The 22,983-nt window shown below is 48.7% G+C and overlaps 1 protein-coding gene across 15 annotated transcripts in view; it reads right to left on the bottom strand.

Annotated features, from left to right (window-relative positions):
• The window catches only part of PKHD1 (PKHD1 ciliary IPT domain containing fibrocystin/polyductin), a 417,767-nt gene that overhangs the window by 334,369 nt on the left and 60,415 nt on the right, over positions 1 to 22,983 (bottom strand). For all 15 annotated transcript variants that reach the window (XR_012902469.1, XM_075923353.1, XM_075923339.1 and 12 more), the window contains 7 exons: positions 21,084 to 21,206; positions 19,279 to 19,384; positions 15,001 to 15,279; positions 9,918 to 10,048; positions 9,352 to 9,487; positions 1,943 to 2,138; positions 911 to 978 (listed from right to left, as the gene is read on the bottom strand). Coding sequence is in view for 14 of the 15 variants with exons in the window: in XM_075923353.1 (XP_075779468.1) it covers positions 911 to 978; positions 1,943 to 2,138; positions 9,352 to 9,487; positions 9,918 to 10,048; positions 15,001 to 15,279; positions 19,279 to 19,384; positions 21,084 to 21,206 (1,039 nt within the window). In the remaining variant the exon portion in view is untranslated. The remainder of the gene's footprint in view (positions 1 to 910; positions 979 to 1,942; positions 2,139 to 9,351; positions 9,488 to 9,917; positions 10,049 to 15,000; positions 15,280 to 19,278; positions 19,385 to 21,083; positions 21,207 to 22,983) is intronic.

Genomic DNA, 22,983 nt, shown 5'->3' with positions numbered 1-22,983 from the left:
ATGACATAGCCCCTGACTGAAGCAGAAAGACACCCCTCACACACATTCCCCTCGCACTTCAGAGCCTCAGAGGCAGGGGGGCTGAGCTAGTAGATTTTGTGGGCCCCCAGGCTGTGGGGTGGGGCCCAAAAATGAGGAGTTCAGTGTGTGGGAGGGGACTGCTGGAAAGAGGAGTGGGGTCTGGGAGGGTGGTAGGGTGCATGAGTGGCATGAAGGTAGGAGGGGAGTTGCAGGAACATCTGGGAAGGAGGGGGGACTTACCTGACACATCTCCCATGGACACACATGGCTCCATGGCTCCCACTGCTCTTAGGTACCGCCACCTGCTGCTCCTATTGGCCACAATTACAGCCAATCAGAGCAGCGGGGGAAAGCCTCCAGGCAGTGCTTTGCTGTGCTGCCATTTTCCCAACAAGGGGGAGGGTGTGCGGCAGCATACAGAGCTGCTTCCTCTCTGCCGGGGCAGAGTCCATGGGTCAGGATCCAGCTCCTGATTTGCCCGACTCTGGGTCATGAGGCTCAGGGCTCCTTGATGGTGCTGGTGCTTTAGCCCTGCAAGACTGGGGCCCCTGTTGCAGGGGGGAGACCTAAACCTCGGGGGACAGGTTCTAGGCAAGCTGGGCGGGACAGACACCTTAGGTTCCCCACCTCTGACTCAACTGACGTGAAATTGGCCATTCTTCCTAATCACATAGGGGAGATGTGCCCTTTATGGCCTTCAGAAGTGATGACAGATTTGCTGATGCTATTTACCCAATGCTGAATTTGCACCAGGGCTAAGCCCCAGCACCCCTAGACATGGTAGTTCATAGCCCCGGCACTTCAGAGCGTTCCACATCACTTCCAAATGTAAAAAAATGTCATGAGCCTCAGCACCTGTTTCGTGACAAATGATAAGCACTGTATTTACCCAGAACGGACCCACAGCAGGGTTCTATACTGACGACCTCAGTGACGTACTGGATGAATAGATCAACTCTGCAAAACACAAACACAAGGATCAGTCCTTTACTTTTCCTTTGTGTTCCACACGCTTTTCTCTCCTTTTCTTTCCCGGCTGGACCCCTGAAGAGCCTTCCTACAACTCCTACTTGGTTCCATGCCACCTCCTAGGTGCCCTCTTAGATGTTACTATCATTCCAGCCCCCAAAGACTCACTCCTCTTGGAGCCCAGGTGCTTAACTAGCTGGATCCTGGTCATGGATGAGCAACGTGAAGAGCTCCCTTCTCAAGGGGCAGATTGCACTACTTCAGTAGTGTTCGCACTAAGCGCTACTAGTTGCAGAGGGACTGAAGCACACAAGGGTTTCACTGGTGAAACAGGGTCACAGTAATTGCTAATCAGCTTTAAAGCATACAGTCCGATCTCTGGGTGTTTCTAATCTGCATGGCTCCATCGATGGAGCCATGTAGATTAGGCTGATCGGCAAAGGGAAATGAAGCCGCGATTTAAATAATCACGGCTTCATTTAAATTTAAATGGCTGCCACGCTGAGCCAACAAACAGCTGATTAGCTGTTTGTCGGCTCAGCGCACTAGTCTAGACGCTCCCGCACCGACCTGAAAGCCCTTTATCGACCTCCCCGTTATGACTCATAGAATGAGGTTTACCGGGGAAGTCGATAAAGGCCTTTCATGTCGGTAGGGGAGCGTCCAGACTGCCCCGATCTGCCGACAAACATCTGATCAGCAGAGCGGGGCAGCCATTTAAATTTAAATGAAGCTGCGATTATTTAAATTGCAGCTTCATTTCCCTTTGCCGAACAAACAAATCTACATGGCTCCGTCAACTGAGCTATGTAGTTTAGACATACCCTCTGTGTTAGCAAGCTGGCCCTGACACTAAGCCGGAGTTTCCGTTGCTTTTCCATTAACCCAAAAATTCCACATAGAATGAAGCTAATGAAATTCACATCCTCAAGGAATGGGCACATTCACTCACCCACGTGAGCCGATTACAATGCCATTGATGATGACAGAAATGTTGTACCATCCTTCTGCCAGGGCAGGCAGTATGACATCGACACCATCAATTGTTTGTGCTTGGATCTGGGCCACAGTGTCCCCAATTATGACCTGTACATCCACGTCATTATAATTTGCAAATGATGAGATTCCAATCTGGAGTAGCAGATGCCCTGTGGGGAGGAGAATACATGAAGCATATGCAGTCAAGATTGTTTGTTGTGAACATTGATATAGTGTGATGGCCAGGCATTAGAGCAAGAGGGCAGAGCAGGCTCTTTACAACAAGAGCTGTGGCAACGCAAGCTTCTACCACACATTGTCCAGGCACATCAACCCTGAGTTAGAGGGCCTCTTCTAGAAAAGTGAACATTAGTCTCCACAAACCCGCATCCCTCCCAGTCTCCCTAGTCTAGTTGCCAATTCGGGTGGCAATTTTATGAGACGTTGACATCTGCCCACTGCACTGTGACCACCAAACTTACATCGCAAAAGCCGCTTCGGCAAGAGCCGATTGGGATGGGGTTGGGGAGGTTGGTTATGTTACGTAACATTGAAAAGTTTACTAGTCCATTAACTTTTTTCTGCTATATTCCCCTCCTTTAGATAGCGCTCATCTGATTCAGCTAGTCATTGTGTCTACTGATGGGTAGCCCATCTCACTTTACAAATAAAGACAGACTTCCCAGTCAGGTACCGATCTTGAGGTCACTGCAGGTGTCTCTCCAGTGCATTGCCACAGCTAGGGTTCAGGGTGGAGAGTTGATAACCTTCATTCTAAAGAGAAGCCGCTCCCTTTATTGAGGCAGTAGGCACTGAGCTAAGCTCTTCTGAGCCATCAGCAGGTACTTTCCAATGTTATGTGCACATTTAACCTCTGCGAGGAGGAGTCAGCAGTAACAGGGGCTAAATTCAGTACCTCAGAATTCTTCTTAACCATGAAAACAGAACTAACTCAAGCCTCCACTCACTAATCTGGGAAAACTAAAGACCACTTTGGATGCCTCTGAGGCCATGTCGACACTAGAGGAATTACGTGAACCTAACTTACATCAGCCTACAGCTGCCGCAGTAATTACATCACTTGTATGTATGTGCACTTTGCTCCTTGTACCAGCACTGCACATCCGTACCAGCAGCACGGGTATAGAGTGCACTATTGTTGTGGCTGCTGAAAGCTGGTGACAGTCGACATAAGCAATGCAGGGTCTGCACTGACACTGCATCATCCTAACTATACCAACGTTGGCTCTATACCGCTCATGGAGTTGGAGTTATTAAGTCAGAGCAGCAGGGCAGTCAGGCAGGGGCAGATGACCGTTTTGCGGGGCCCCGGGCAGCATAATTCCGCGGGGCCCCCCCTTTGCCACGGCGCATGCGCGGGGCTTTCTGAAGCGCGGGGTCCGGGGCGGCCGCCCCCTTCGCCCTGCCCTATATCCGCCCCTGCAGTCAGGACAATGGGAACAAAATTTAAGTGTAGATACTTCCATAAGGTATGTCTACACTACCACCCTAGTTCGAACTCGGGTGGTTAATGTAAGCAACCGAAGTTGCAAATGAAGCCCGGGATTTAAACATCCCATGGAACGAGGTGTACCGGTAGTTTGGATTAGAGATCCTAATCCGAACTACCTAGTCCGTGCCGCGTGTAGCCGCGGGCGCGGAGTCCGAACTACCGGGGCTTTAAAAATGGCGGCGCCCGGCAAGATGCAAATGAAGCCCGGGATATTTAAATCCCGGGCTTCATTTGCAACTTCGATTGCCTACATTAACCACTCTAGTTCGAACTAGGGTGGTAGTGTAGACATACCCAGAGTTAGGTCAACATACGCTGCCTTGCATCAACCTAACTCTGCACTGAAGCTGTGTATAACCAAAGAAACCTTTAACTAAAAGGGAAACCACCTCAAATACAATTCAAAATCATGTCACCATACGCAAACACCCATCCATGGTACGTGGGGCAGTGTCCTTTGCTCAAACTTCCACATTGTGGTATGGAAGTCCAACAAACAAGTGTCCATTTAACATGCCTCTCTCCTTTCCCTTCACTGCACCCCACCCAGAGTTAGCTGTGCTTAGCAAAGACCCAGAAGTCAGACCTGCATTCACTTGAGTCCACCCCCTGCCACTCCTAAAAACAGGGGAATGGGGCATTGAGCAATGCCTCTAACACCAGCAAAAAGAAACCTCTCTCTTAGCCAGGGCTGTAGCAGGCTCATGTCTATCTGGCCTCACTTCCATGAACATGCTCCACTTCCACCTCTACAGCTGGCTCATTAATGCTGCTGCTCTTATCTCTGCTGCCACTGATATCTCTGCCACTTTCCCCGGCCGCTCACAATCACTTCTGCAACGCCATCTTCTGAGGTTCTCCCACTAAGCCCGGCTCTTAACAATTTCCCTGAGTGGAATATCTGTGCAGCTGCCTCTTTCTTGTCTTTTGCAGCAACACTTTCTCCCCAGAACAGTCCTGCCACCCTTCACTCGTTCAGTAAGGATAACAACACTTCATTAGCCCTGCATTCAATACTACAGTGAATTGAAACCCCCAGCCAGGTCAAACTGATCATTTTGGCAAAGCAGGCCTGTCTGCTGAACCCCTTTGCACAGTCTGTGTGTCTGTGCAAATACAGCCCGCTCCAGCTCCCAGGGCATCACTACTTGTCGAGGAAGTCTCTGAAAAACCTGCTTACATCGGAGTCACATAAAGCTGGAAACTTTGAAAGCCTGTGAAGTTGTCTACATTAATAACCTGAACTCTTTGGACTTTCGGTCAATTGTTCACTTAATCCTAAAATGCCTACAAGGCGCTGGTGTCATTTTTATTTATTTTTCTGATCAGACGGAAATTATACTAAAAGCCAAAGCCACTGACTTCAGAATAAGAGATTGAGCTCTCTGGTCTGCCACCGTTCATGAGAGACTATAATGTTCAGAAATCCCCTTCGCTTGTGCTGAATGCAGCTAGAAAGCTTTCCCCTTGGTGTTATCATAACTTAATAATATTCAGACAACAAAGGACACTTTCCCTTATATATGCATTCTGCTGTGCTAGAAACGGACACAATAATCAGCGTAACAGCATTGCGCAAGAGGGTTTTTCGCAATGTAGACAGCTCCTTCTGGCGCAAGAGCCTCTTCTGCAAAAATGGCAGCTCATTAGATATGCAAATGAGGCTGCGATATTCCATGCTTAGCCTCATTTGCATATTTCTGGCACAAGGTCGCGCCAGTGTAGACATAGCCCTAGTGTGGTTACTGAGCAATGCAAATGGTACCTAGACCACAGCAACAGTTAAGACCAAGAGTCCTCTACAGCATCAGTTGGGAGCCAACTGGTTTTTTGCTCAGAGGGTAGAGGTGCCTATACTCAGTTCCATAGGTCGCAGGTTCAAATCCATGTAGTGGTGGTTACACTAAGTCCAGCCAGTCGGGTGAGCCAGGGGAGTTTTATTACCGTGTATAGTGTTGTGGACTGGATAGTCTCCAAAGACAGATCAGAAGAGAAAGAAACTGAGAAAGTGTGGGGATGGGAGGGTCTATCTTTTTTTCTTTTCCCGCTTCCCCCTAGCACTCTTCACTCATGTTCCCTCTCTCTGAAATGACGCCATAGGGCTGTGCAGATGGCGAAACAGTGGGACTCAGGAAGAAGATGTCTGTCTGCAGCTGCGTGAGTTTTTTTTTTCATGAAGTGGATGGATTTCCACTTCATAGGGCTAAACTCAGTGCTTGGCAGGATGACAGGTTGCGGAGAGTTGGGCTTGGGGTCGGCTGCTGACAGGAGAGCATTAGGGCTGAATCCACACCCTTCCCTGCATCTGCCTAGGGTCCTGAGGTGGAGGCCTAGATTACATACTCTTTTGGGCAGCCTCAGGGAGTGAGGTCAAACTCAGACTCCTACCCTTCTCTTGCTCCTAATATCTAACTGTGCCAAGACCCAGGCTGCTATTGGCTGGCCATGCTTTTCTCAGAGAGAGGAAAGAGGTGTTCTGTTAGAAAGATAGTAGGCTAGCATGTGGGCTTTTCATGTTCCTTGCTGGGAAGAGGAGGTTACTCGCCTTTAGCAGTAACTGATGTTTGAGATGAGCATCCCTGTGGGTGCGCCACACCGATACCTGCTGTGAAGCACCTACAGGGCGCCTCTCAAAGAAGAAATACTTGTTAAAAGGCTTCAGCATCAAGAAGCCTCACTTAAGATAATAGAAAAGTAATCCTAGGGGACAGAAGAGAGTTGGTAAATATTTACATCCAATGGGCTAAGTTTTCAGAGAGACACTGCCCCCTCCCTCCCCCCCAGGGGCTGACATGTGTCCCCATTATTCTATTTCTAGCAAACTGCGTGTTCAGAAAAGGTGCTGGAACTGGCCTTGGAGCAAGCTTCTGGAGGAGAGAAAGCAAATCTGCCGTCTGCTGCAGAAAACTTCCCTGTCAGAAATGCCTCTCCGCCATGAGAATGGCACTCACAATATTGACACCTCTTCAAACCTTCAATCACAGGACACCCACAGCACTAAAAGAGAAGAAATTCATAACCAAATTCAACATGCAAATTCTATCCCAAGCAGAGTTTTGGTCCTGACAATGGAGAAGTGCCAGAGACCCCGTGAACTCCACTGGGGCTTGCGAACTAAAACTTTCTGAGAGGCAATATGGCCTAAGGTAGAGAGCAGTGGCCTGGTAACTCAGGAGATCTGGGTGCTATTGCTGGCTCTGGTGCTGGTCTACTAGGGTATGTCTACACTACAAAATTAATTCGAACTAACTTAATTCGAATTAGCGGAGCGCTTAGTTTGAACTAGGTAAACCTCATTCCACGAGGATTAAGTCTAGTTCAAATTTACTAGTTCGAATTAAGGGCTGTGTAGACCCTTAATTCGAACTAGTGGGAGGCTAGCCCTCCCCAGGTTTCCCTGGTGGCCACTCTGGCCAACACCAGGGAAACTCGTCTGCCCCCCGCCCGGCCCCGGACCCCTTAAAGGGGCATGGGCTGGCTACAGTGCCCGTGCCAGGTGCAAGCCTGCCAGCACCCAGCCAGCAGACCCTGCACTTGGCACAGATCGAGCAACCCACCCGATGCCCCCCACCCCTCCCCCTCTTCCCGGGAGCTTGCCCGGGACTGCAAGAGGCGGGCACCCGCCTGGGCTAGTGCGGACATCGTGGACCTTGTCCACAATCTCCGCACTAGGCACAGGAAAGTGGCCGGCTAGGGCAGGAGAGCTGCCAGCCTGGCCACCAAGGAGCAGGTGTGCATGAAAATCAAGGGGGTCCACTGAGACCCCCGACCCTGAGCCCTGAGCTTACAATGGCCGTCCTGGGTCAGACCAAAGGTCCATCTAGCCCAGTAGCCTGTCTGCCGACAGCTGCCAACCCTAGGGACCCTGGAGGGGATGGACCGAAGACAGTGACCAAGCCATTTGTCTCGTGCCATCCCTCTCCAGCCTTCCACAAACCTTGGGCAGGGACACCACTCCTACCCCCTGGCTAATACCACTCCATGGACCCAACCTCCATGACTTGATCTCACTTCCCTTTAAACTCTGTTCTAGTTCTAGCCTTCACAGCCTCCTGCAGCAAGGAGTTCCACAGGTTGACTCTTTGCTTTATGAAGAACAACTTTCAGTTACTAGTTTGAAGCCTGCTACCCATTCCTTTCCGTTGGTGTCCTCTAGTCCTTCTTTATGGGAACTAATGAAGAACTTTTCTGTATGCACCCTCTCCACGCAACTCCTGCTTTTAGAGACCTCTATCCTGTCCCCCCTCCGTCTCCTCTTTTCTAAGCTGAAAAGTCCCAGTCTCTTTAGCCTCTCTTCATATGGGACCTGTTCCCAACCCCTGATCATTGTAGTTGCCCTCCCCTCTCCCAGCCTCTCTCTTCCCCTCTCCCACCTCCTTTTCCCAGTCTCCCCCAGTTTTGTTCAATAAAGACAGATTCCATTTTTGAACACAATTGTCCTTTATTTTGTACATCAAGAAAAGGGGCTAGGGAAGGGTAAGTGGAAGGAGGTGAGGGAGGAATGGGGTACGCGCCCCCGATGGGGAGGACTGGGCTGGCTCTGCGGGCTTCTGGGGGTGGAAGCTCTCCTGCAGCCCCCCAATTGCCCCCTCTCCCCAGATGGCAGCCTGCTGCAAGTGCAGCTGGTCTGATGGCCGAGTGCTGTGATGTGCCCAGTGTGGGCACTCAGGGCACTCCAAGCCAGGACTGCTTTGCAAGCGGGGCACCCCTGAGAACTGTCTGTCCGGGGTGGGGGTCGGGACCCTTTAAGAACAGCCCTCGGCTAGCCTGAGATAGCAGCTCCACGCTCTAAGTCCTCATCTGATGCCCTGCTGGCACTGCTTCCGGCCATCCTTAATCCCGGTTCAGGGTCCACTTAATGTGGACATGCTAGTTTGAATTAGCAAAACGCTAATTCGAACTAGTTTTTTAGTCTGGATGCGTTAGTTCGAATTAGCGCTGTAGTGTAGGCATACCTCTAGATGACCCGGAGCAAGTCACTTGATTGCCCCATGCCTCAGTTTCCCCACCTATAAGATGGAGATAACATACACATACTAGGACTTGGCCAGAAACCAAGAATTCCATTTCATGAAATACTTTGAGGTTTTGACCATTTTGCTCCATTACAGAATGAAAAAATTGAAAATTTTCGTTAAGAAAGGAAGAAAAAAAGAGCCCCAGAGAAGCCAATGTCTTCTTGCTAGGACAGTCACTTGAAAGGGAAAGGACTTAAGTTCAAGTCCTGATATCATACTGACTGCTCTAATCATTGGGCTACCAGCTAGTCTATGGTGGCTTCTCTCTCCCCTTTCAGAAATTCCTTTCTGGCCTGAGACACTTTCATCAGAAACCTGTCAGGCCGATCTCTCCCTTTTCAAAAGTGCTTTGAGACCTACTGGCGACAAGTGAGGAGACATATTATTATAATTATCTATAGGACAGGGATAGTAGGGACCCTAGAGAAGCAAGTTCTGGCTCATTTTTACTCCTGCACATGCTACCATGGCCTGATTTTAGACTACCTCAAGGACACAAGATCCTCTATTAGGCTATTCTCAGCCTCAGCAGCACTCCAGCTGTGATGGAGGTTTATAAATGTGGACACCCAGCTTTTTTAAGTTGTGGCCAATGATTTCTCTTGCATGGGGGGAGCCATTGGATGTCAAGAATGTTTGTTCACTACTGAACAAGGCCAGACTTGGAGTAAAAATCTTCACGTGTCAGCTGCAACCCTCAGACCTCTTAGCTGCCCCCCCTTCCTCCCTCCCCAACCTGAGTCCCTCTGCTCCACCCTCACTAGGGACGACAATGGAAAACAAAGCTTTTGAGAGCTGTTATTATTTTTACACCAGCCTTCTCTTTGCATTTCGAGACCGTGGCATCATTACCTGCTACGCTGCTTCTGTTTCTGCTCAGCAATACAACAGCTGGATTTAAAGATGGTTCATACTTGAAGGCCAAGGGGAACACGGCAGACTGTGAACCAGCGGTTAGTGTCACAGGGACACTATATTCTTCATCCCCCTGGAAACGGTTTTAAAAAGAGAGTGGAAATTAACATGTACGAGTAAAATTACACGCCCATCCCTCCCCAACATGCAAGGTTAAGAGCTTGAATATTCTGACCTGAGTTTATCAGTGAGAACAGCATCAGTACAGCATAAGTAGAACCCAAGATGAGTCACAATAAGGCACTGACCAGTGTGTGGTCAACACTGCCCTCTACTCAAGCTGGTGTGATTGTGATGCCCAGTAATGGGCGTCTCTGGGGAACAGAAGCCCTAATACTCCCACAATTGCCAGAGAATCTCCTTTAGATCCAGTGGAAGAGACATATGTTACTGGAGCCAATGAGGACTCTATAGATACAAGTGAAAGGACCACAAGAGCCCCTCCTATCCCTCTGTAAACGGATTCTCCCCCAGATGGGCAAGGCTGAAATGCTGTCACTTACCCTAGAGGGTACCTCACATTCAATCCTCATTGAGTTGCTGGTGCTGGTGTTAATTGGACAAGGCTGAGATCCAAACAGCACCAGGTTTATCCCGTCAAATCCAGCACCTCGGAGGATCACTGGGCACCTCCCTACAACACCAATGATTTCATTGTAAGTGCAGGGTATGAAAAGCATTTTATAAACTCCAAGAAGAGATATTTCCTACTGGTTAAGGCAGAAACATATGGGTCAGAAAATCTGGGCTCTGCTCCCAACTTTGCCACTGGCTTTCGGTTGGCCGTTACTTAATCTCTTTGGGTATGTCTAAACTAGCCCCCTTGTTCGAAGTAGGGAGGCTAATGAGGGCAACCGAAATTGCAAATGAAGCGTGGGATTTAAATATCCCGCGCTTCATTAGCATGTTCCCGGGCAGTTGCCATTTTGGAAATTGACTAGCCCAGAAGAACTGCCTACGTCTACACGTGGCAGAGAAGGGCGATTCCAAAATAAACCCCTTTCTTCGAATTACCAGTTAAACCTCATGGTAATTAGAAGCAAGGGGTTTATTTCGGAATCGCCCTTCTCTGCCACGTGTAGAAGCGGGCAGTTCTTCCGGGCTAGTCAATTTCCAAAATGGCGACCACCCGGGAACATGCTAAAGAAGCGCGGGATATTTAAATCCCGCGCTTCATTTACAATTTCAGTCGCCCTCATTAGCCTCCCTAGTGTGAACTAGGGAGCTAGTGTAGACATACCCCCAGTGTCTCAGTTTGTCATCCCTCACTTGGGTTTCCTCTACTCTACAATTTGGACAGAAACGTGTCCATGCCTGACTTGATGAGCTTGGCAAAGCCTGCACGGTCATCTCCTCCCAGGAAAGATCCCTGACCCCATAATAAGTGACAAAACTGATGCACCATGTACAAAAAGGCCCTCCCTGCTTACATATCTACTGTGAAACAGGCTGAGACACGTACCCATGACACAGCCTAGAAAGGGAGATTGAGCAGGGTCAAGAGCTTAGAATTCAAACAAAGGGTTACATGAGGGGGTTTATGCATAATGAGATCATGCTTAGTAACATGAGATAGGATAAAAAATTAGAATGGATTTAAGCTCCCCCTTTCATGATGTGACATGGTGGTCAGGAAAAAAGTTCTTCTATAGGAAGGCTATGCCCTAACCATCTATTACAAGGGTTTTTGCATCTTCTCTTAAAGCATCTGACTGCCACTGTTGAAGACATACCAGCATAAATGAGCTAGATTCACAGATTTTAAGGCTGGAAGGCATTACTAAAATTATCTAATTTCACCTACTAACGAAGACCAAGTAATTTCTACAAGTCCATAACTGGTTTGAGCTAGAGTAGATCTTTAAAAAGACATTCCACATTGACTTAAAGAATGCAAGTGATCCACACACTAATCTGACCCGTAAAGTAATTTCTATATTCTGTTCTGTGACATGATCTTCCTTTCTGGAAAGTTTGTTGAATGGAACACCCTTTGGCTCCATTAATGTCGATGCTATTTTGACAATAGGAATCACTGATGAGGGATACAAGTCCCTCTTGCTAGAAAGCTGAATGTCCTGTGTTTACCACGACAAGTAGAACACAGCTCAAAACCTGACGCCAGGCCTCTCCTGTGGTAACTGCAGGATAAACAATCCGAATCAAGTGTACACTACTCATGTGGGCTTTCTAATTATTAATGCACATACATTTTGATATCTGCACTTGATAGCCATATGCAAAATCATGTGTGCATACTTTATGACAGAATTGCAGAGGCATTTTAAATGGAAGAAATTAAAAACACAGATGGAAGCTATAATTCTTTCCCATTACAAATGTTCAAAGCATGTGTAATGTAGGAGAACAACATACTTGCTTTTCTTTTTAATGAGTGAAAGATTGTTGCAATCAGGAAAGGAGTTGAGTTGCTGCGGAAGGAGAGTGGGGCAGGGGGAGAAACGAAGGCAAAGCATTGTCCCTACCTCTTTTTTAATGATCTATAGCAGCAGTTTTCTACCTTGCCTTGTACCATGACCCCACATAAGAACACACACATATTCCATCTGGATATAAAGGAAAGGGAGGGGTTTCTGAACCCCGGAAGCCTGTTTACAACCCCCAGGTTAAGAACTCATGATCCACAGCAACGGGACTTTCAACTGCATCATAAAAAGGGGTCGCCCCTCAACAGACAGTGTATCTCCTGGATCCATCTCCCCTCTCATTCACTCCCACCTCTGCCCAAGCCACGTCCTCTCATACTAGTGGTCAAACACCTTTGTTTCCACTCGAGAAGTTCTGACGGTGAAGAGTAACTGGGAAGTACTGAATGCATTTCCAGCTGCTTTAAAGGTGATGTAGCAGCTGGAAACCAGGATGCTCTCCAGTGACCAGTAGGAAGTGTTTTGTGGGCCACTGGTGACTCTTGAAGTAGCTTTCACAAAATACCTGCAAGACGAATTGGAGGTCTGGAAAGCCTTAATATTTTAAGAATATGGGCTTGTCTCCAGATAAGTGTTGTACTGGTTTAACTACACTGGTAGGCTACGTCTACGCTGTCATGATTTTCCGGAAATGCTTTTAACGGAAAAGTTTTCCGTTAAAAGCATTTTCGGAAAAGCGCGTCTAGATTGGCAGGACACTTTTCCGGAAAAGCACTTTTTGTGGAAAAAACGTCCGTGGCCAATCTAGATGCGCTTTTCCGCAAAAAATCCCCGATCGCCATTTTCACGATCGGGGCTTTTTTGCGGAAAACACTACTGTGCTGTCTACACTGGCCCTTTTGCGCAAAAGTCTTTCGGAAAAAGACTTTTGCCCGAACGGGAGCAGCATAGTATTTCCGGAAAATCACTGACAATCTTACATTAGATTGTCAGTGCTTTTCCGGAAATTCAAGCGGCAAGTGTAGACAGCTGGCAAGTTTTTCCGCAAAAGCGGCTGATTTTCCGGAAAAACTTGCCAGTCCAGACACAGTCGTACTGTTTAACTATCCTGATATAGTCAAAGCTAAACAACACCCCCCGGGAGGAGCCGTTCTGCGATAGAAAAGCACTTCTGTGACTTACTGTCCTTTTGGCCAATACACTAGGGATAGAATTGGAGGCCTCTATCGCTCAATGCATGAGGCACTACCGTTTAGCTATTGACCCTGTCATTAGAGGCTGTAACAATGCACATCCTCTGGATTAGCACAGCGTGGAACCTATAACACATACCAATCAATGGGTCACACTTATACCAGTAGAGACTATGCCTGTGTGGGGAGGAATCTACCAATATAAAGCACTCTTCTACCAACATAACTGCTTCCACCGTAGGGCTTGTCCTGGTATGATTCTGTCAGTATAAAGAAACCAGACTCCTTACTGAAGCTGCTATATTGGTGCTGCTTTCAAGGTGAAAAAATTAAGAGATGACTTGATCATAGTCTGTAACTAATTACAAAGGAAAAGGTCAGATAGTAGCAAACTTTTCAATCAAGCCGACAAAGCTATAATGAGATCCAATGGTTGGAAGCTGCAGCTAATATACACACAGGCTAGAAATAAGGTATAAATGTTTGAACAGTGTGTGCGATTTACCACTGGAAGAGTTTACAAAGGGATGTGGATGGATCCTTCATTGAAGTTCTTTAGGACAAGACTGGGCACCCTTCTAAAATATACTCTCTAGCTCTACCACAAGTTATGGGCTTGATGTAGGCGTCACCTGGTGGAACTCTCTGGCCTGTATTATCTTAAGGATCATAATGGTGCTTTCTGGACTTAAGCTCTATGGATGGCTTGGAAACGTTTCTTTTTCCGGAAGAGGAGGTAGAGTCTTTTTTCCTTTGATGTTATAAATGTGAGAGGAAAAAAATAGGGGCTTGTGTTTCGCTTTTTGAAGTTCTCTCACTAGATTCTGCAGCTGGTCAGAGAAACAATTTCCATTTGGTCACTCAAAATACATAGGCTACGTCTACACTGGCATGATTTTCCGGAAATGCTTAAAACGGAATACTATTCCGTTTTCAGTTTTTCCGGAAAAGCGCATCTACATTGGCCCCGGAGTTATCGTCATAACGAAGCGCTTTTCCGGAAAAGCTGTCTACACTGGCCCTTTTCCGGAAAAGCTTTTCCGGAAAAAGGACTTATGCCCGAGCGGGAGCAGCGTACGGTTTCCGGAATAGCGGCTGAATTTGTACAGTAGAGCATCGTTGCTTTTCCGGAAATTCAAGGGCCGGTGTAGACAGCTCGCAGCTTATTCCGGAAAAGCGGCTGATTTTCCGGAATAAGTGGCCCAGTGTAGACGCACCCATAGAGTTATACAGTAAACTTCCGATAATCCGGCACCTTTAAGAACCAGGGGGTGCCGGATTATCAGCTATGCTGGACTATCGGAAGGGGGGCTATGAGGGGTCTGGGATGGAGTGGGGGGGATGCGCCCCTTGGTGCTGTGGGACCAACCCAGCAGCACCCCAGCTGCTCTGCCCCAGACTTCCCCAAGTCAGCCGCTGCTTAAACTGACTAGAAGCTGACTCCGGGAAGCCTGAGGCAGAGCAGCTGGGATGCTCCGCCCTGGGCTTCCGGGAGTCAGCCACTGGTCAGTTTCAGCAGCGGCTGAATCAGGGAAGCCAGGGGCAGAGCAGCTCCAATGGTCCGGCTGCCCAGAGCACTTCCAGGTTCCAGATGGTGCCAGACCATCAGGAGTGCCAGACCACTGGTTTCCGGACCACTGGAGTTTTACTGTAATTTGTTACACTTGGCGGGCAGCTTTCTAAAGGACATGAGAAAGTTAGCCGGGAAACTCTCACTCCTATTCAGAGCTGCAGCATACACCCATATGCATCCACACTGCAGGACAGCTAGCCAGGGATGTAGCACTTCCCAGCTTAAAGCCAGCTGCCAGTCTACCTGAGAAACATTGCCCCTAGAAAATTAAACTGTACTCTGTAGGACACAGGCAATGTACCTGACCAGTCCCATGTCAAGTGGGGAGCTGTGATGCTAAAGCCCCATACCCAAATATTGACAAAAAACACTCTATCAAAAGCAATAATGCTCACAGCATTCAGGTGAGAGCTTATATTGAATTCAGACATACCAATCTCTGAAACAGTTGGAGGTTCAATAGCTTCCAGCGTGGGCTTCACCCTCAGGTAGATGGCCGGCCCATTGGTGGCATTGCGAGCAAACCCATAAGGTCTCACCAGTAATGTAACCTGGTACAGTCCCATTGGTAAGACATGCATCCAGCAAACTATACCCGTTTGATTCGAAGTCACGACTTGGCAGGTTGTGTGGTTCACCTCTATCTGCAAGGCGTGGCTGTCCTCAGCAAAGCCTGAGCCTGTGATAGAAACTCTGGTGTGGAGTCCGTCAGCTGGTGGGGGGAGGATAAATTAAAACAAAAAAGTTACAAATCTGTTGCTAAATAATGACCCCCAGATTTGCCTCCCAAGAACAACCAAGCTGCTTAGGCTAACTGTGAAAAAGCATTTACTGCAGCCTCACCACCCTAGTCAATCAAGTGCCTAGCAAAACCCACGACCCTGTCCTCCCCAGGCGAGCGCCCTATCCCCTAGGCCATGCGGGAACTCGCCCCGCCACCTTACCGTCAGGGAACCCGCCCCACCACCTTACCGTTAGGGCACCCCTTGTCATCACCACAAAACCATCATCACCACAACATAAATGATTCTTCCCCTGTGCGTCTCTCTAGCCTGTTGTATTCACCTAATATCTCTTCTCTTCTACTTCTATTGTGACCTCATACGGTACCTAGCACACTGGGGTCCTGGCCCACGATTCTTCATTAGAAATACCATGCTACAAGCAACAAGAACAGACGTCTCCTCCATTTACCATTTCCCTCTCTCTCAAGTCTATACCTTCCTCTGATCTCCGCGAAAGCTGGGTGAATGCTACACGACACTGTAATCAAGAGACCCCTTAACTATCTCTTTGTTAAGCTCAATAGATTCAGCTCCTTGAGTCTATCTCCATAAGGCCTCTAATCCCTTAATCATTCGCTTGGCTCTTCTCTCAACACTCTGCAATTTGTCTACATCCTTCTTGAATTGCAGGCCCCAGAACTGGATGCTGTCTTAAATCAGCAGAGGCACAATGCCAGAGACAGAAATAAAAATAACCTCTCCCCTGCTAGTTGAGGTTGCTCTGTTTATGCATTCCAGAGCATCAAAGTGGAAGCTCACATCCAGCTGATTTCTTCCCCACTTCCATATGGGTATGTCTACACTACCCTCCTAGTTCGAACTAGGAGGGTAATGTAGGCATACCGCACTTGCAAATGAAGCCCGGGATTTGAATTTCCCGGGCTTCATTTGCATAAGCGGGGCGCCGCCATTTTTAAATCCCCGCTCGTTCGAACCCTGTGCAACGCGGCTACACGCGGCACGAACTAGGTAGTTCGAACTAGGCTTCCTATATGATGACCTACATTTTTTGGTCCTATATGTACCCAGTTAGCCATATTAAAATGCCAATTCTTTGCTTGTGCCCAGCTTATAAAATGATCCAGACTGCTCTGAATCAACAATGTGTCCTCTTCATTATTTATCACCCCACTCCCCCCGAAATCTGTCTCCTGTAAACTTTATCACTGTGTTTCCAGTGTATTTCCCAGGCCCTTATGAGAAATGTAAAAAAGCCTGGGACCCAGAACCAAACCCTAGGAGTCCTCCCTAAACTGACCTACTTAATGACAACTCCGTTTGCAATTGTATTTGGAGACCTCTCAGTTAGCCAGTTTGTAATTCATTTAATGCGTGCTATCTTCATTCTGCACCGTGCACATTTTTTTAAGCAACATGTTGTACAGTGCCAAATCAAAGTCCTTATCCAACAACTAAGAATATTATGTAAACTAGACAATTAGCCCGTCATAAGACGGGATTTTCAGGTCTCTCCTCCATGTTGGTCTTCTCCCCTGAGCCTCCGGTCTCTTGCTCCATGTCTCTCTCTCTCTCTCTCTCTCTCTCTCTCTCTCTCCTCCTACTGCCTCCTCCTCTCTCTCACAGCTCTCCTCCACCTCCTGCCTCTCTGCCTTCTGCCTCTCTCTCCGTCTCTTTCTTTCTCTTCTCCCCCTTCTGCCTCTCACTCTCCCTTTCTCTTCTCCTCCTCCTTCTGCCTCTCTCTCCCCTCTGTCTCTCCCCTTCACCTTCCCCTCCCCCTCCCGCCGTGGTGCTCGTCTGAGCGCTACCTGCTCAGCTGGGTTGCCACGAGGGAGGGGAGCGGGGCGGTGACGTACACGGCCAGGGGCTGGGGCTGTGTACGTCACCACCCCGCCCCTCCTCCCCTGCGGCAGCCCGGTGAACGGCGCAGCACTCAGCTGAGCACCATGACTGGAGGGGAAGGGGGGGCAGTGACGTACACGGCCTGCCCCCTGGCCAGGTACATCAGCGCCCCACCCTCTTCCCCTCCCTCCATGACGGTTCGGCTGAGTGCAGCGCTTCTCAGCTGGGCCGCGGCGGGTGAGCAAGCAGTGGCAAGTGACCATTTAGGGTCTGCGCTTGCCATGCATGCTTCCCCGCCGCTAGCTCCCCCACCACGGCCCAGCTGAGTGGCGCAGCACTCAGCCGAGCCACCACAGAGGGAGGGGAAGGGGGCAGAGCTCACAGACTCACAGACTACTATATATATATGACTAGCCAATTAGCCCGTCATAAGACGGGATTTTCAGGTCTTTCCTCCATGTTGGTCTTCTCTCCTGAGCCTCTGGTCTCTCGCTCCATGTCTCTCTCTCTCTTTCTCTCCTCCGACTCCTGCCTCTCTCTCTGTCTCTCTGGGTATGTCTACACTACCACCCTAGTTCGAACTAGGGTGGTAATGTAGGCAACCGGAGTTGCAAATGAAGCCCGGGATTTGAATTTCCCGGGCTTCATTTGCATAAAGCCGGGCGCCGCCTTTTTTAAATGTCCGCTAGTGCGGACTCCGTGCCGCACGGCTACACGCGGCACGGACTAGGTAGTTCGGACTAGGCTTCCTAGTCCGAACTACCGTTACTCCTCGTGAAACGTGAAACTCCTTGTGAAATGAGGAGTAACGGTAGTTCAGGCTAGGAAGCCTAGTCCGAACTACCTAGTCCGTGCCGCGTGTAGCCGTGCGGCACGGAGTCCGCACTAGCGGACATTTAAAAATGGTGGTGCCCGGCTTTATGCAAATGAAGCCCGGGAAATTCAAATCCCGGGCTTCATTTGCAACTCCGGTTGCCTACATTAACCACCCTAGTTCAAACTAGGGTGGTAGTGTAGACATACCCTCTCTTTCTCTTCTTCTCCCCCTCCTGCCTCTCACTCGGGGGACCGCAGAGCCCAACTGGTCCTTTGGGCGCCGCACTCTCTGGGCTGCATGGGGAGCGCGGAGCCCAAACGGTCGCTTGCGCCACTTGCTTCCATGCAGCAGCCCAGCTGAACAGCGCAGAAGTCAGCCAAGCGCCAACGAGGGAGGCGAAGGGGGGTGGGGAAGTGATGTTTACGGCCAGGGGGTGGGGCCTGGAGCTGCTGTCACGCCGCACGTCACCGCCTCGCCCCCTTCGCCTCCCGCCGTGGCGCTCGGCTGACTTCTGCACTGCTCAGCCAGGCTGCCACAGAGGAGCAAGCGGCACAAGCAGCTATTTCGGCCCCGCATTTCCCATGCAGCACGGGCCGCCCAGAGGAAACAGCCAGCATTTCAGGCAACAGCGTTGCCCAGAGGGAAGAGCCGGAATTTCAGCGTTACCGACTCTCAGACATTGGGCTACTATATATATGATGTGGTGCAAAGGGAGTGTGGCCTGCTTCTGCACAGAGACCTTTTTCCGAGTAAAACACCTTGTGCAGTTTATTTACAGTATTGGTTTCCACCGCCCTTAAACGCTACACCACAATATACCTACAGTCCCATGGAGCCCTCAGCTCCTGACGGAAGCAGGGAAAAGCAATCTGCCTCTGTCTATCTGCTTCTTCTCACCCATTTCCCCCTCTTCCTTCAGGTGTCTTTTGTATCATCTGCCTAATAGCTTAATAAATAGCCTCTCAGTTCACCTCAGCCCATCAATTAGGCGCAGAACGTAATGGGAGCTACTCTGAAGTAATTAATTAGAGCTGCAGTGACCAGAGTGCTGACCCAGCTGCTGTTGACAGTGCTTTGTCACAGGCCACATCTCCGCTTACCAGAGGATCGATCTTCCAGGGTTCAATTTAGCAGGTCTAGAAAAGACCTGCTAAATCGAATGCTGAGAGCACCTCCATCAGCACTGGTACTCTTCACTATCTGTGGGAGCATTTCTCCTGTGAACCTCTGTCTGTGGAGACAGCGCCAAGCTCAGCTTAAGGTACATCCACTCCAGCTATGTTATCCCATAAGGAGCAAATACCATTACCTAGTGAATACTCCACGTGACTGACTAAAGGGGTCACTTCCTGAGAATAATGAAAGGTACACGAACCAGAGCAGTGAGCTGGGATATCATTCACCACCACCACCACCTGGAAAGATGGAGAAGAAAGTCATTCCGAAAAAAGGAAGGGATCAAGGTTGTTAAAGTGCTGATAATTACACCCAGAATCATACAAAACGTCACTAGTTTCATTGCAAATTTGAAATTGAGCCCGTTTATTACAGGTTTCTCTAGTGTTCACTGTAGGCAAGGCAGGGCCCAGTTTTGAGGCCCATAACAATAACTTCTCTAGGCACTTGCTGGATCATTTACTGATAATATTCACAGCTCCTCTCCCAGCTCAAATCCTCCCAATGGAATGCTCTAACTTACCCCACACTCAGCTCCTACCCAGATGACAGCCTATATAAAGTGCACAAAAATACCCATGGGGCCTCTATTTATAATTCATTCCAGATCAAATCTAAACATCTTAGCAGTCCAAAGCTAATATTTTTAGCAGCTTGCACCACAGAACTCCATTTGGGATCTGAAAACCAAGTCCTGATCTTGCTGCCTTTAACAGGACTTCACCAGCTCCCCACCCCGCCCCTCATGAAAAAGCATCTGCAATTCTGAACTGGATTAGCGATGCACAAAGTGCAACAGAATCTGTCACCTTCTCCCGCTTGCTAGTCCCCCGGAGCTAATGGGATGAAACACTGAACTATGCTAATAGCAAAAGTAGACTGTGTCAAAGACAAACAGGGAGCAGCTAAGAAATGTGCGTGCTACCTCTACAGGCCCTTAAAAAAACTCTCATCCAATGTAAAAATCAATGGGGTGTTTTGGTATTTGCTATTAGTATTAAGCCAAGAAACTGTTTCAAATGAACAACAAACCTGACAGGAAATTTCTCTCATTTGTATGAAAAATATAATGTTCTGTCTATTTCACTACGTACATCCACTGCCCCCAGCACTGCAGTATCCGAAATTCTTACAATCCTTAATGTGTTTATTCCTATAATGCTCCTATGAGGTAGGTGAGTACTATGATCCCCATTTTGCAGGTGGGGAACAGAGACATTGTCAAGTTAAGTGACCTGAAAAAGATCACGCAGAAAGTGGTGGAAGAGCAGGGAACAGAACATGGATCTCTTGTATCCCAGGCTAGAATCCCACTCACTAAGGGTACATCTACGCGGCATGGCTATTTCGGAATACCAGAGGTATGTCGAAACAGCTATTCCACAGCTACAAAAGCCGCCCATTATTTCAAAATATTTTTCGAAATAACGGGTGCGCTATTTTGCCATCCCGGTAAACCTCGTTGCATGTGTAGATGTGCCAAATTTCAAAATAAGTTATTTCCAAATAGATTCGAAATAAGATATGCGATTTGCATAGCACTAATTGCGTAGCTTATTTGGAGTTTAGGGTGCTGTGTAGACTCACTTAGGGTGCATCTTTCTCAAATCTTGCTAAATAATGGTCCAAACATTGAAGTTAAATAGAGTGTTACTTCAGTCTTTGGAAGTTATGACTATTGAACCCTGTATCAGTTTGATTTTAACAATACAGTCATATATATATATATATATCATTAGCTCTAAGCCCCTACCTCATGGAAAAAATCACCCTCCCTTACTTATGGTTAGTAGCATCTTAATTTGTGCTTGGTCCTACTGATTTAAATGCCTTACTTATGCAGTAAAGCACTGCTCAGCAACTGTAAGGTGGCCGTATCTGTCGGTCAGACAGCAAGTCACAATGAATCTACAGGAACTTGGCCAGTTAATGACTTACCTGCGTGTGGTTATTAGCAGTAGCTAGCATGTCCCCAAATATTGGTCCAATAAACACACCGCCATCATAAACTACACGTGCTGCAATGGCTGGGTTAAGTCCTGTGAGGTTTTCAGCAGAGACCTAGCATGCCGTGAAAGAATGAAGAACCAATTTTTTTCCCATACAGGTTGTGTATCGTTTCACAAGCAAACCAAACTCACATAGCTCAGGATGGGCTGTTATTAAGGATGCTCTAGATGGTGCTTAGTCCTGCTGTGGGGACAGGGGACTGGACTTGATGACCTCACCAAAGCCCGTCCAGTTCTAGAATTCTGTGTTTACGCTACAGGCTACCTTGAATGAATAGAAATCATCTGTGTGCTCAGATAGCCCCACTGTGTGCTCAGATAGCATCCAACTCCCTCACCATCTTAGTGCATGTATCCTACAGCACAATGTTGCGATCTCTGTTTTATAGGCGGGGAACAGAGGCAACAAGGTTAAGAAACATGTTTTAAAGTCACATAGGGAGTCTGCCCTAAGGCACAGAACTGAACCCAGTTTTTCCTTCTTCCAGGCCTGTGTCTTTAGTCCCAGACTACTGGCCTCCCTAAGTATGGCTTGACATTGGCAAAGAAACGTAGACAGGATTCTCTACATAGCAGTTCTCCATCTCAGTCCAATAGGCTGCCTCTGACGGGGGCCAATACTAGATGCTTCAGAGGTTGGCATAAAAGCCCAGTAATGCACCTAGTACCTGCCCAAACAGAGTAGGACCATGCTAGCTTCTACCCCATTTAAACAGGTTTGTAGAAACAGGACTTAGAGCAGGGGTGGGAAATAATATTTTTGCAGGGAGGGGGGATCACTTCACCAATCCTGGTTGTGGTTGTGAGCTGGTCCCGGAAGGGGCGGTACCTTGGGTGGAAGGGGCATGGCCTCAGCTGGAAAGAGTGGTTCCCACTAGGCACTGCATACAAGGGGAAAGGAAATTTCACGGACTCCCCTGTGGCATGGAGGAGCATGGGAGGAATCTCCCTCTCCCCCTGCCCTGCATGTTTTAACAGCTGGCAGTTCCCTGTGGTGCTGTGTGAGCTTGGTGGGGGAGGAGACTTTGCACATTCCCTCCACCCCCAAGCATGCAAAGTCTCCCACCCCTGCTCTGCCAGGGTGTGCCACATCTAGAGGGAACTGCTAGCCCTTTTGAACAGCTGGTGTCGTGCACCCCCGGTGGGGGGAGGAAACTTTGAGTGCTCCCCCGCCCCTGGGTCTTTATTGTTCTGGGGGTGGGGTCTTGGCAGGGTGGGCCGCAGGCCAGATGACACAGCTTGGCGGGCCAGATCCAGCCTGCAGGCCATATCTTGTCCACCCCAGCTTAGAAGTAATACATAATTCTCGTTAGTATGAGGGGCATGATTTAAAACTCCTGAGGTGGCACCTCAATTCCCCACACGTCACCTATGCCAGCTCCATGTTACCCCCAGCTCCCTCATGGCTTCTTCCCCACTTCTCCCATCACCCCTCTGCTGCAGGCATGGTGCAGGCCAGAGAAGGGTCCAGACACCTGCTACCATCGGTAACTGAGGCTGTGGAGACAGGACGGGACTCAGCAGCTTTCTCCATGCCCTCTGGTGGAGCTATGCTGCCAGCCCGGTCTCTCTTCCCTGCTCTGAACACCTGCTAGCAGGGCTCAATGGAAGCACAAGGTGCCAGTGCCTTTCCCAGGGGTGTACCCCTCAGTTACACTCAATCTGACTCCTATCCTGGGAGAATTCTCAAGGGGCACCTCACTCTTCATGCCCCCCACATGCCACCTCTGCGTAGGGATGGTTTCTCAGACCTGCACAAACAGGGATTTTTGGCTGAGAACCACATGAGGATCAGATGAGAAAACCGTGGGAAGCTACCATAGTAACTT

Source organism: Pelodiscus sinensis, chromosome 3, assembly GCF_049634645.1.
Source record: "Pelodiscus sinensis isolate JC-2024 chromosome 3, ASM4963464v1, whole genome shotgun sequence".
Classification (NCBI taxonomy): domain Eukaryota; kingdom Metazoa; phylum Chordata; order Testudines; family Trionychidae; genus Pelodiscus; species Pelodiscus sinensis.
Note: the sequence above shows the minus strand (reverse complement) of the source record. Positions and strands in the feature narration are given on the sequence as shown.